This window comes from Crocodylus siamensis, chromosome 2 (assembly GCF_052110815.1).
Source record: "Crocodylus siamensis isolate JL-2025a chromosome 2, ASM5211081v1, whole genome shotgun sequence".
NCBI classification, from domain to species: domain Eukaryota; kingdom Metazoa; phylum Chordata; order Crocodylia; family Crocodylidae; genus Crocodylus; species Crocodylus siamensis.
In genome coordinates this window covers 170,051,361-170,064,722 of record NC_143396.1, presented here as the reverse complement: position 1 = coordinate 170,064,722, position 13,362 = coordinate 170,051,361, and the positions used below count along the sequence as shown (strand labels likewise).

General features: G+C 48.4%; 1 protein-coding gene across 1 annotated transcript; it reads right to left on the bottom strand.

The window, feature by feature from the left end:
• Positions 1 to 4,964: 4,964 nt before the first annotated feature.
• On the bottom strand, positions 4,965 to 12,051 carry LOC149871271 (zona pellucida sperm-binding protein 1-like). The gene is made up of 12 exons (XM_090034605.1): positions 11,868 to 12,051; positions 11,081 to 11,202; positions 10,750 to 10,954; positions 9,595 to 9,738; positions 8,738 to 8,922; positions 8,554 to 8,651; positions 7,764 to 7,891; positions 7,485 to 7,674; positions 7,239 to 7,389; positions 6,316 to 6,400; positions 5,689 to 5,814; positions 4,965 to 4,975 (listed from the first exon to the last, which is right to left on the bottom strand). Exons 1-12 carry the CDS (start codon positions 12,049 to 12,051, stop codon positions 4,965 to 4,967), a joined length of 1,629 nt encoding a protein of 542 aa, XP_089890731.1.
• Positions 12,052 to 13,362: the final 1,311 nt, after the last annotated feature.

Sequence of the window (13,362 nt, the reverse complement as noted above, 5' to 3'; positions counted from 1 at the left end):
CCAGAGAAGAGGAAACATGTGGTCTGGGATGAAGGACTTCTCTATCGGTTGTGGGTACCAAAGAACCATGTTGAGACCTGGGAACCCCATTGCCAGATCATTGTACCTCATAAGTACAGACAACAATTGCTTTCCATGGTTCATGACTTACCGTGTGCTGGTCACATGGGCAGGGAACAGATGCGCCGGCGGCTGCAGGCGAACTTTTATTGGCCCAGAATTGCCCAGAAAGTGATGGACTACTGCTGATCTTGCGAGACATGCCAGCGGACGGGCAAAAGTGGGGACAAGAGAAAGGCTCCCCTACAGCCCCTCCCTATCATTGATCAACCCTTCCAACGAGTGGGGGTAGACATTGTGGGCCCTCTGAGGCATAAGACCTGGAGAGGGAAGAAATACATCCTGACTCCCGTGGATTTTGCAACTCGGTACCCAGAGGCAGTTGCCTTGACCTCCACCGAGGCACCTGTGGTTGCTGATGCCCTGACCAAGATCTTCTTTCAGCTGGGTTTTCCCTCTGAGATCCTGACTGACAGGGGCATCAAGTTCCTGGTGGAGGTGGGTGGCTCAATGGTGGAGCGCCCCTTACTGGCCCACCACACCCCTCATTTCACAATTTGTGACCTTGTTGGAGTCATATTGGGAGGGAGATATACCCATCCCAAAACCTGCCATAGTTCTCACTGACTAGGTTCTGCCTACATGCCCTGTTGAAAGCCAGATGGTTCTAAATGCTGGGTGTGCCAATATCGTGCACTGTTATTGTCCAGTCCTCAAGGAGCCATGTCTGGAGAACTGCAAGACTTAAGGGAGTTTTGTTCTGACACAGTACCAGGCCTGAGATTTCCATTGTTCTTATCCATCACAAATGCAGGTTTCCTCCCTAGGGGACATAGGAATTTAAGGATTGTGGATAACAGCCAAACCACTAAAAGTCACTAGTGTGGGGCTCAGGGAAGAGTGTCCAACCACCTGCCATATCATGAATATCTTTTTCTGCACATAAGAGAGGAAAGCTCAGCAAGATTGTCACTGCATTTATTAATAGGCAGCCAGGTTGCCATTGCTTTAAAGCAAATGGTGCAACCCTGGCTAGGAGGGAGGAGAAGCTGCTGTCTGCAGCGTCTACAGTCACACCTGTGGTGCAAATGAGAGCTGACCCTGGGTGAACACCTCTGCCCAAAGGATGGCACCAGGGACAAGAGTAAAAGTGACCTCACAAAATAGGTGCAGCCCTATCCCATGGATAAAACATCTAAGAATGAATCCTTGCTTAGCAATGACTTCTCATAGCTAGCAACACTGGGGGTCTGGAGCTTTGCAGGGCAAATGAGGAGGACTGATTGTGGGGTGAACCAGGTAACTAGAGAGACTGAGCCTCCATGAAAGCTGATTCCTGCTCTGGGGAGCTAGTGTCAGGAGAAACTTAGGGCAAAAGAAAACCACGACCATCAGGTCCTTTCATCAGAACCCTTCCCACTGAGCATTACTGCCAGTTTTCCCCTTCAGGTCACTGTGACCCTGTCCCCATCTCCCTTCTTCCTGTTGTCTCACTTTCTAGGTCTGCTGTTGACACTCTGGGTCACTGATGGAGGGAAGTGAAACTTATTCAAAAGACACTCGGTTCTTGCTGGTGATGAGGGGAGAGGGGAAACTGCTCCTGAAAATGGGGAAATTAACACTTCTGCTCTGAGTTTGGCCCAGTGCCATGTGAGCTCCCCCCAGAGAGTGCTGCCAGTGTCCTTCAGATGTGACCCAGAGAGACTCCTGCTTATCCTGGCTTGTCTTTCCACAGCTCTGCAAGATCTACTCAGCCACAACCTGCACACCCCTCTTCTTTGAATCAGCCCTGCAGGTGATGGAGCTCCATTTTTCCTCCCAGCTCTTTGGGATATTCCAGCAGAGAACTTCTTTGTCAGTGCCCTAAAGAACATACAGTGATTTGTGCAGAAAGCCCGTGCACTTATGTTGCTGTGTCACTGCCTTAATTTTACAGTACCCTCTGGGGTTGCTAGTGTACTAGCATCTCTAATTTGAGATTAGAAAGAAAGGGGAAAAATAGGTTAACTCCCACCTCGAAGCTCAGGAGCAATAAGTCATCCAATTTTCTAGAAGTGATTGCAGTTGGTGGCAGCTGTTTCAAGGCAGCAAAAGAATATTGGCCCAAGAAGAAATATACTGATCGTGCATCTGAGACTGTACAAAAACACATGGATGGTCTGTGAATGAGTGGACAGATGATAAAGCTACACAATGCTTAGCACCACAGCCTTGTTACTCCATGCAAAAGTTTGAACAATCACACAATCCATTGTAAACCTTCTCCCAAGAGTTGTACATACAGCTACCATGTTCTCACCTACAAGACTAATAGGACCCTCTTACTGGCAAGGTTACAGAAAATCATACTGGAGTATGTTCACACTAACAAAAGCAGCAGAAATCTGCAATACAGAAAGACACCAAAATGGGCATCCAACGGCTATAGTTTTGGCCGAGTACAGCTATGGACTGGGTTACCATCTTTCTTTGGCCACCAATAAGAGAAAGTACCACTAGGGGGAGACTCCTCCTCTGAAACAGTTGCCTCAGTTTAGTAAACCCTGGGAGTTTTAAAAGGAGAAAAGTACAAATACCCAGTAAAAAAAAATTCAGCTAGAATTGTGTATTTTCTGGTAGCACATGGTAAACACCCAAAATTTCATGGTGGTAGGGGCAAAAAGAACAGACAATTTTGGTTGTGCTGATAAAAACCTGTGGTGTTGCTATAGGTCGCTGTAGTGCCATGGGGAAGAAATGAGGGACAACTATAAATGTGATGTTTGTCTGAAGTTTTCAGCAAATCAAGGCAAGCAATGGTGCCTACCTGGGTGACTTCTGAAAGAAAGAAAGTTGCCCCACTAGTTCCAGGCTTAGAGCATTTTGTCAGTGAGGACACACAGGACTAGGATGCAAAAAACACTGTTGATCATTCTCTTGTAGGGTCTGGTTTTCTCCTCATGGGGAAGAAGCTTCTCACTCTACTATTTATCTAATACAGTCCTTTTCCCTTCAAGAGTTGTCATGTTAAACTCTGCTCTCTGTACCTTCTCTACAACCACCTGTCAAAAGTCAATGTCACCAGCAGCCCCATCATCCTGAATGGGATTTGGATTAGGTCCCTTCTGTCAGAGTCTTCCTCACTTCATAGGCCTGCTTGAGCAAAGTGGGGCAGGGAGAAGGATGGAGGGCCCAGCGTGTGGACACACACAGGAAAACCTATAGTGGCTTTAGAAATCTAGCCTTATCCATAGCATGGCAGCCAGGGAACCTCACTTCCTTGGTATTAGAGTATGTCTATATCTATCTACACAGCCTCATGACTATGCTAGTGAGTGCTGTAGGAAAAATACTAGCATGTGTATACCATGCACACTGCATTGTTCCCCAAGAGAAAAAGGTAGCAGAGCTGCTTATGTGCTAGGCTCAGTGCATACCAATAAGCACAGTGGGAACTCATGACATGCCTAGAGCCATGCCAAGGGCAACAACCCTGGATCCTTTCAAAGTGTATCATATGTGGAGCCAGAAGGTAGGGGCTCAGTTTTTCCAGCTCCCTAAGCATAGCCTCTCTCTGACCAAGTCAAGAAGGCTTTTTGTGACCTGGACCATCTTGATACTGTCAAAATGTTTAGCAAGATGCAACACATCTTCTTACTCAGCCAAATTACAATCCAACTCTTCTCAGTCAAGTCTTTGAACCAGAGACTCTCCAATTTAAATAGCATTTTTTCCCCTCCAGAACCCCAAGTTGAGGATGGCGTTGCTGTGCTCCATCCCTGCTGCAGGCCAACATCCCTCTTTTTCAGGTCCTATTTTAGTGCAGTGATAAACATTACAAGTCTACAAAATACTTTTTCCCAGCCCCTTGCAGAGCAGAATATGCTCAGGTCAATACTGAAGTAGATTGTGCCCTACTGGCTGTTGCTGTTCCTTGCCTGCAGAGGGACATGCCATTAGTACAATCCAGAGATTTTATTTCTGATCACTGTAAAACAGGAGGAAGGTCTCAAAGACTCTGGGTCCTGGTCATCATCCCACCTCTTCTCCTGCAGAGCAGCAGTAGAGCTATGAGCAAAGTCACCATCAGTACAGCAAGTGCACCCAGGAATACAGGGCTTGGGTGTGCTCTGGAGACCACATCTGGGGACAAGAAGAGGCAGAGCCAATACTGAGTACAGTGGTGTAAATGCAGGGATAATGAGATACACCTGGTTTAGTACTACTCTCTTTCTACCCATTAACAGGGATTGGATGGCAATGCTCTAACCCCAGGCATTAGCAGCAACACCTCTGGGGAGAGATGAAGTGGTCACTTCAGTCCTATTTAGAGGATCTGACTTTGAGATACTTGCCTAGGACAGATCTGCACTCCCATGTATTACAAGTCAAGGAAATTTAGTTTTAAAGTCACTGTTCAGAAGTTGTGAAGAGTGTCACACAAGCTCACTTTTTACTTTTTGAAAAGGCCGAGGAGCCATTTTCTCTTCCCCGCCCAAAGAGCAAAAGAAGTTGTGAACACATGGGAGAGGTCAGACATGTAGCCAGTCTTTTTGTAAGTTCTCTTACAAAAGAGAACTTGCTGCAGCACGGGCTGTTACTGTGCCATCGTTTAGCACTTCCAAAGGGGAAGTTCTAAATGACAACACAGTAACAACACCACCTTTGCGACACATGTAGATGTGCCCCGTATCATTGAGAAGTAGGGCTATGAGGTCATCTAGTGCAGAGGTTCCCCAGCCACTGGACTACAGCCCATTACCGCACCATGAAGGGTTGGCTGCCAGGCTGTGGAGCAAGCCACCTGATCAAACCCCATCTGTCCACCTGGGCAAAGTGGCTTCTGCTGCCAGCAGTCATGCAGGGTGAAAACTGGGTGGTAGGGCAGCCCTGGAAGGGAAGCAGCCAACTCCCTGCACTCTGGCTCACTCCCATGCTGCTCCACAATACAAAAAAAGGGGGGGGGGGAGAAAAAAAAAAAAGCCAATCTAGTGAAACTCCTCCACTTGAGGACGAGTCATCTCTACCTAGAATTAAAATCACCCCCTCTCCCCGTGGCTTCTTTCAAATGTTCATAGAAAGATAGAAATAGGGGTCAGAAGGGACCTTGGAGATCAAGTCCAACCCCCTGCCTTGGTGGGATCAAAACTGGACTCAAATGAGTCCAGCCAGGTAGACATCAAGCCTCTTCTTAAAGACCCCCAGGGTAGGAGCCAGCACCGCTTCCCTTGGAAGTTGGTTCCAGGTCCTAGCGGCCCAGACTGTGAAGTAGTTCTTGCGGATGTCTAATCTAAACCTACTCTCCAATAACTTGTGGCCGTTATTCTTTGTTATGCCAGGGGGCACTAGGGGAAACAAAGGTATCTCCCAAACCCTTCCGCTCCCCCCTAGCGAGCTTATAGACAGTCACCCGGTCCCCCCTCAGCCTTCTCTTGTGACAGCTGAACAGGTTTAGGTCCCACAGTCTTTCACTGTAGGGTCTGCCCTGTTGTCCCCAGATCACACGGGTGGCCCTCCTCTGGACCCGCTCAATGTTGTCCACATCCCTTCCAATGTTGATGAAGAGTTTAATTAAACAGTGTTGACTTGTGTTCCAATAGCTTGGAATACAACATCTGCTGTCTATTGGATCATGACGGGATAACTCACCCTCATTCTCATAGACCCTCTCTCTTCGTGGCTCATTGATCCCCTGGAAGATCACAGGTCCATGAGAACTCACCAGGTCCAAGGGCTTTTCTGTCCCATTGTTGGTATTCAGATACCGTCGGACTCCTGGAAGATGGATGGGAGAGTTCAGGGGCTGCAACTAAAGGACTCTTCAGTGATGTCTAGAGAGCAAAATGCCCTGCAGATTCATGGTAGACTCCTTTATCAAGCTGTTCTGTCCAACCCAATAGGACAGCTGTATTCAAGTCAGAAGCAAGTCAGATTTTCATGAAATCAGTTCCTCAAGATGATAGGAGCAAGTGGGAAGAAGGACAGGTTCAGCAGCAATACAAGGCATTACGATTCCCCTCTGGAGAGCCCCATGGCTATGGGATATTTAATACATAACCACACTGTAATCATCCCTAGGTATACAGGTAAGCCAGCTACTTTACACCTGGAGCTTAGCAAGAACAGGAAGCCCAACTAAAGTTTCTACTGTGATGCTTGTACTGGGACAGATAGAGCTCTAACTCAGTACCAGGTCCTCTACTTTGATAGGGAAGGGCTAGCACATAAGAATAGAGTCTAGCCACCAGCAGATAGGAGGAAGCCACTCCAACTTACTGTCCAGTCGGGGATTGCTACACATGGGTCTGCAGGACTCCAGCTGGGAAGGACGACAGGCAGAGGCACTACAGAAGAGGTACACCTGAAACCCACACAAAGTTGGAACAGAGGTAGTGAGTGAAGGCTCAGTCCTGCTGTGGGTCACGGGGGCTATGGGCTTGTGGTCAATTCACTTGTCCATATCTAGCACCCAGAAAAGAGAGAAGAGGTTGGGTCCTTCAGGCCCAACTGCTTCTTGCTCAAGAGCCCAATTAGCCAGATGAGGGCTTTTGTTTTCTTGGCCAGGTATTGGTTAAATGGGGAGGGGGGCTTGATCAGAACAGATTCCACATGGTGGTATCATGCATTAGGATTGATATAAAAGCTCATCCATGTAAGGACCCAAGGAAGACATGGGGAGGGTGGCAGACTTGTACCTAGTATTACCATGCTGCTATGGGCAACTGATGCTAAAAAGGGGATGTCCTCTTTAGTGAGGAGCCAAACCCTACAGAGCTCTCTGCTTAGCAGACAGAAGGTAGGACATTACTCTTCACATCTTTAGACACTGGGTCATCAGCTGGTTACTGATTGGGCATATGACAAAAGGCCTATGGAATTCACAGGATGATGCACTCAAGGCAAATACTACCATCACCTTAAAATCATAAGGTGAAAGCAAGAGGCAGAAGAGGCCAATAATTACTTCTGGGTGGTGGCCAACAGGATCAAGATAATTAAGCTTGATCCTATTGTCCCCATGGAAACATCCATTCTATGCACTTCCACCCAGAAGTCCATTGGACACATGTTCCATGCATGGGAGTAAGCCTTTTTTTTTCCCCGCCCCCCCTTCTTTCTTTATAAGTGGAGGTGTCAAGTGACCATTGGAATAGAAACTCATATGTTCCCCCTTCAACGACAACCAGGCCTCCTCTTACTGGTCCATTGAGTGCCACTGCGGAGGCAGTGTCAACAAAGGCAAAGGTAGAGATGACAAAGCGCTGGTAGTGAGTAGGGAAGGGTAGCTCAGAGGAGGCAGATCCTGTGGGTACCAGCTGGGTTCTGTAGTTGTCTCCCATGAATGGGCACCTGAGAGCAAGATAGACAAATAAAAACTATGATCCTAGAAAAACAGTGCCCTCCCCACCTCCTCCCAAATGTATGTTCTTTTCACCACCACTTACCCATTCACCAGGATGGGCCACTGTGGCTGCTCCAAGGGGTTAGCACTTGGGGTGGCCCAACACGTCTCTAGAACTAGAACCAGAGATGGATCGGTTCTCTCCAGGGTGCGAACCTCCACATAGACAGGGTCCTTGAGCACTTTCACCACAGGGTACTCTCCGTCCACATAGTAGGTACTGTAGGTCTCATCTGTGAGAAAATGTGGCCAGAGCTGAGACTCTTGGGGGCTCCTCAAAGATTGTAGATCTTGCAGTGTATGGAAGGGAGGCATCTCCTACCTGTGGCAATACGCAGCTCAAGCAGCAGGGGCCCAGCCTCTGACACAGGAGGAAGTGAGGGAGGCAAGGAAACCTCAGCCTGGACTGGCAGGAAGTTACTGGTGTTGAAGATACAGCGAGCATGAAGACTGTGCAGGACAGAGAGAGTTAGGATACTCCGTAGGATGCTAGGTCAGTCCAGACATTGTACATTTGCAGTCAGAATGACCCCAGAAGTGATCTTGTCCTGTTACTAGAGCAGGAGAGCCAGGATGTGGAGAAGCAGCATCCAGAGATGTTCCCTGGGCTATTATGTTAGTTTGGACAACAACTTGGAGTGGTGTTCCACCTGCCCCAGCCCCATAATTAGAAGCGCTTCAGTATGCCCCAGAGATGGCCATCTCTGGAGAAGTAAGAGGTCTGCTTACTTGAATTAGTTTTAAAGTAGTTAGCTTTACAAATGCCATTTGAGATTGGCCAAGAGCAAAGGGTTTCCTCATTCAGGAAAATCTACTTAGTCAGTTAGACTGTTCCCTCTTGATTAAAAAGAGACTCTTGCATTCCTGGTATGCAGAGAAGGTCAAATTTCACCACCAACTCCAGGATATTTATCTGGAACCTGCAAAATTCTTGGGATGTACAGAGGATAGGATAGGCTGTAGAAAGAGAGCCCAAACCCTCAATTTGGGGGTGGGTAGAAAAGAGGAAAGGGGTGGGGGGGGGGGGGGGGAGGAGTTCTCCCACCCCTGATCCAGGTGGGTCAAATCATAGGACTTTTCCCCACTCTCATATGGAAGCCAAGCAAGCTTACATAAAGATGCTATCTCGGGTGATACCACCATATGGTCCATTCTGGACATCAATACTGGATCTCAGCTGGTTCTCATAAATCAGTTTGCTTCTAGTCAACTGGTAAAAGATAAGATGGAGGACAAGATTATCCCCTACTTGAGAGCCCAAGGAGAGTGCTCTTTCTGGCTTTCAGGTGTTGTTACCTGGACTGTGGTGCCACATTGTGTGAAGGGGAATTGGAACATCACAAAAGCCTCTGTCATATGGATGGGATTGCACTCTGCCTGGGCATAAGCCAGTCGGACAGTATCCAGCTTGATGGGGTACTCAGACATATCTCTGGAGACCACTAGAATGAAGTGGCCATCCATGAGGCACTGAACTGTGGCTGCAACACAAGGGAACATGAGTAAGTACAGGAACTCCAGGCTAAGAGGGAGCTGGGACAAGGCAAGGCAAGAAAAATGCATCCTGTTGCATGGACCACACTTGATCAGGTTTATTAAAAACCCTAACAACCACCAACCAATACAGTGTAGTTCTCATGCTGTAGGGTTTTGGGCAGCCTTTCCTCAGTCTCAGGAGAGCTCCATGCCATAAAAATCTAAAATGAAAATCTAGGGCAGAAATGGGTATACTCCACCTGCCTTCTCAGACATGACAAGGCAACTCCAGTATCTATCACCTATAAAGATATCTACCAGTCAAATAAATGGTAACCTTTACTATTGAACTGTTTCTCCTCTGCCACCATGCATTTGGCATTTTATCTAGATACTTGCCATGAGGTGATCAACAGTGATGAGACAGACCAACCATATTCTTGGAGGTAACTCCCCAACTACCCAGGTCTGTGCTTGCTGCAGTCCCAAATAAGAGGTATGGTGGGACAAGTGATCCCACTGGAGAAGAGAGTTGTATAGCAGTAGCTTAGGTCAAAGCTCCTTCAATCACACTGGTGGGTGGTAACCACACTGGGGAGAGAAGTCCATTACCAGATTTCTGGGACGGACACAGTAATAGGCTCCATGAGCTGATGTGAGGGCAGGTCTCCTCTTACCCGTGTTACCATAGTAGCAAGGAGTCACTTGGTCCATCTCATCATAGCAACAGCCAGCCTGCAAGCAAGCAGCTCGGCCTGGGGTATCTGTACATGGGATCTTGCCAGCTGCCACTTGGCACTGCTTCCATGTGAGGTGGGACCCTGGGAGAGTAGGTTGGAAACCAGTGAGCAAGAGTTCTTCACAGGGGTCATAGTGTGCTCTCCCCAATACTTTTGGGATCTCTGTGCAAGTCCCAAATTCCAGCACCCCTAAAACTTACAAAGAGGCTGTACAAGGAATCCATAGCATGGCCAACTCCCAAGTTGTATGGGGACTCTTGTACTTTGTGGTCAATTTTAATGCCCGACTCATGACTCGACAAAACAGACTGCCAACTCATTAAAATTCTCCCTTACTTCAGATGATGCCTCCCCCTCCCCCCAAATGATAATCAATGGGAATAAGGCTTTCAGAGTGGCAGCTTACAGCTCGTTTTTATATGGAAGTGAAGCTGCTCTTAATAAAAGATGGCTGCCACCTCACATTTTGTGCAGTCACTTTAATGTATCTTTAGTGGGGGAAAAAAAACCCCCCAACCTTAAATGGCTTCCACACTGTGGAAGCCAGGTACTATTAGGCTATAAGGATGGTGAGAAATGGAGATCCTATGGAAAGAAGAGATGCATGGGGAGCAGCAGCATGGGGCAGTTGAAGCGACAGATTTGGGAGCTCCCATATCCTAATGAAGATGGGACACCCCTCTGCTCAACTATTCAGAGGCAAATGCTTTGACTTGCCCCCGAGGCTGGGCTTGCTTTCTTAAAAAAAGAAAAAACCCCCAAAACCACAAGCCAATCTTACATGCTTTGGGGCAGAGGCTTCTCCCTAAAAGCTTCAAAACCCTGAAGGCAGACAGTCCCTTCCACATACATCTTAATCTCAAAGTGTATTTTGTCCTTCAGGTAACCAACATATTAGAGGAGATGGAGGGATTCCCGAGTGTGGGTGTTGGGAATACGGTCTATACAAAATGGGATGGTAGCCATGAGCAGGAGTCTGGCTGCAGGTCCCCTGTTCACCACCACATCATAAGACTCCCATATAACATCTTGAGAGGCAGCCTGCATCTACTCACCCCACAGAAAGAAAAAAAAAAAAAAAGTCATGCCTACCTATATTGCTTGGCACCAAGCGCACCAATCCAGGCGGCGGTGCTGGGTGCCGGAGACTGGGCCAAGGCAGAGAGCGCACATTTCCCTCAGAACTCGAGTCATGCTCAGTAGGTTTAGGGCAGATCATATTTACATTGAGGGTGGTAGTAACTGCCCCAGTGCTCTGCAGTTCCTCTACATGGACCCTCAGATAGTTACGATCATCCTGCAGAGAAAGCAAAAGAAGCATTATCATCTAGTGGGTAAGTTCTGTCCCCAGTTGCAGAGGCTGCAAGGACAGCTACTGTAGATGCTTGGATGTGTAGGGAATCAGGTGTGCCAGCCATCTCACCTTCTTCAGCACATGGCAGCCATCATAACCAGTGGAGAAGACCACGGCTCCGTCCCAGCCTGTTGTGATCCAGTGGAGGCAGATGGAGCAGTTTGTCACCTCAAAAGACATCCCAAACTCATCTGGGAAAAGAAAGTCACATTCATCATAGTTAAAAGGCAAGGCTCCTCAGAAAGCCTCCTGTTCCAGCAGTGATGTTTGGAGTGGGGACTGCAGTTTGTTACAATGTTCAAGGCAGCAGACTTGCAATCTGCTCAATGCCTTCAAGACACAGGGAAGGGGCCTCATTACCCAACTCATCTTACAGCCATGGGTGACAGCCTCAAGTAGCAGGCACAGCACTGCCTTTGCATGCTGGCACATTACAACCTGGAGGTAAATGTGGCAGTGCCAGGTGTCCAGACTGCAGAAGGCCAACTTCCAGCAAGGAAGAGATGCCAAGCCATGGTTTGAGGAGGATACTTTTACAGTCTCCTCAGGCCCTCAGTTCAGCATAAGCTCATATACAGGCTACTGCAAGTCATGCCTTACAGCTAACATTATTGTAGACAGACAGACAGACAGACAACCCCAGGGTTTTCCCCAAGGAGACAGAAACCTCAAAATAGGAAGGCACATGTCTTAAGAAGCCCGAAGATTTGCAGGCCAGCAAAAGGACTGGAGCAGGAACAAAGTGGGAAGGGAAAAGTCCTTGCATATGATATTCTTAAGGGATTTCCATAGGGGGCTCAGAAAAAGCTTTCATCAGGCATGTGCACAAAGCCAAGCAGGCATCCTCTCAACTTACCCATAACTTTAAAGTGGATGGTGTGGCCCTGGCTGGGGTAGACCACCAGCTGCATCCCATAGTCACCACAGTCATACCTGTGCTGCAAGACTGAGAAACTGATCCTGAGGAAGGCATCCTGCCTCTGCGCTGTCCCTAGGAAGAACAGCACTAAGGCCACCAGACACCTACAGCCCAGCCTCATGGCTATACAGCCAACAGAGAAGTCTTACCAAGCAATTACTTATAGAGAGGGAGGCTATGGGGCTGGAGCTTTATAGACACAAGACAGGGGCTAGAGTGTGACCCAGGTGAGCAGAAAGGGTGTAGCTCTGGGGCAGCTGCTTCCAGATCTCAGGGGTTGTGTCAAAAGTGCAACGCTCTAGGTGCAAGCAAAGCCTAACCATTGAATCCTTCTCCCCTTTCAGGACTTTCACACTCCCCCTTTTGTAACTGCCCCCTTGTAAGACATCAGTTTGGGGCAGCTTCATTCCAAGAGTCACTTTCTTTGCTGTGGGGGAGGCAAGAGTAGTTGAGATTGAGTAATTGGAGGCGGGCCCTGAGCGTGGTATTGTGCTTACAGGTGTTATGGACCCCCTCTATCTCTTCACCCTTCCATCCTCCAGAATAACTCCCCTGCAACCACTGCTTAAGAAATCGCTGCATTTTTCTACAGCAAAGGTCTAGACCCCTGCCACAGCTTTAGTCCAGCAGTTTGCAGGGATGGCAACGGTTAGATGCATGAGCACAGCTATGGGCTCAGAATAGGCTGAGCTTAGCTTTGCCACAGCTTTTCTGGGTGGCTGTAGCCAAGCCACTTTTTTACTACAGGTGCAGAGAAGTCCTTTCTCTTGAAGAGTTGATTCTTCTAAGTGGTCTCCTATCAGCCTATCTGCTCCTAATAATGTCTTGAAATGAGCTGTACCTTGTGGCATAATGATCCAGACCACAAGTCATGGTCAGTAAGGACTGGCTGAGAAACAGCCCCCTGGAAAAGACAAAAACAACAGCATTTCCTCAAATCAAGCCAAGAGAGAGGGGTTTAGGGTCCTGGCTGGGGAAGAGGAGAATTGGGAGAGGGGATGAAGGGGGTGGATGATGGGATAGAAATGGGGGGGCTCAGGCAAGGAGGTGTCTTCAGTGATTGGAAGGGACAGACATGAGGGTATGTAGCAGGGTGAATGGGGGCATTAGGGACTGGCAGGGCTGTCAGGTATGAATTCTCCCCTCCTATGGGTGTGTGCATGCCAGGAGGTGGGGAGGCCCTGCCCCTCTTGGGGGTGTCTGAACCCCTCCTGTCTCTTCTACGTGTGAGCCAGGCCCTGAGGGAGGCCCTGTCCCTTTTAGTGGGGCCAATCCCCTCTCCCTGAGCCAGTTTGTGTGTGCCAGGATCAGGAGCCTCAGCTGCTATGGGGTTCTGGATGCCTTGGGGTGCTGGGATCAGAAGTGAGGCTGCCTAAGGAGCATCTGAGTGCCATTTTAAATCACCATTTGAGCTGAGGCCTGCCTCCTCCTG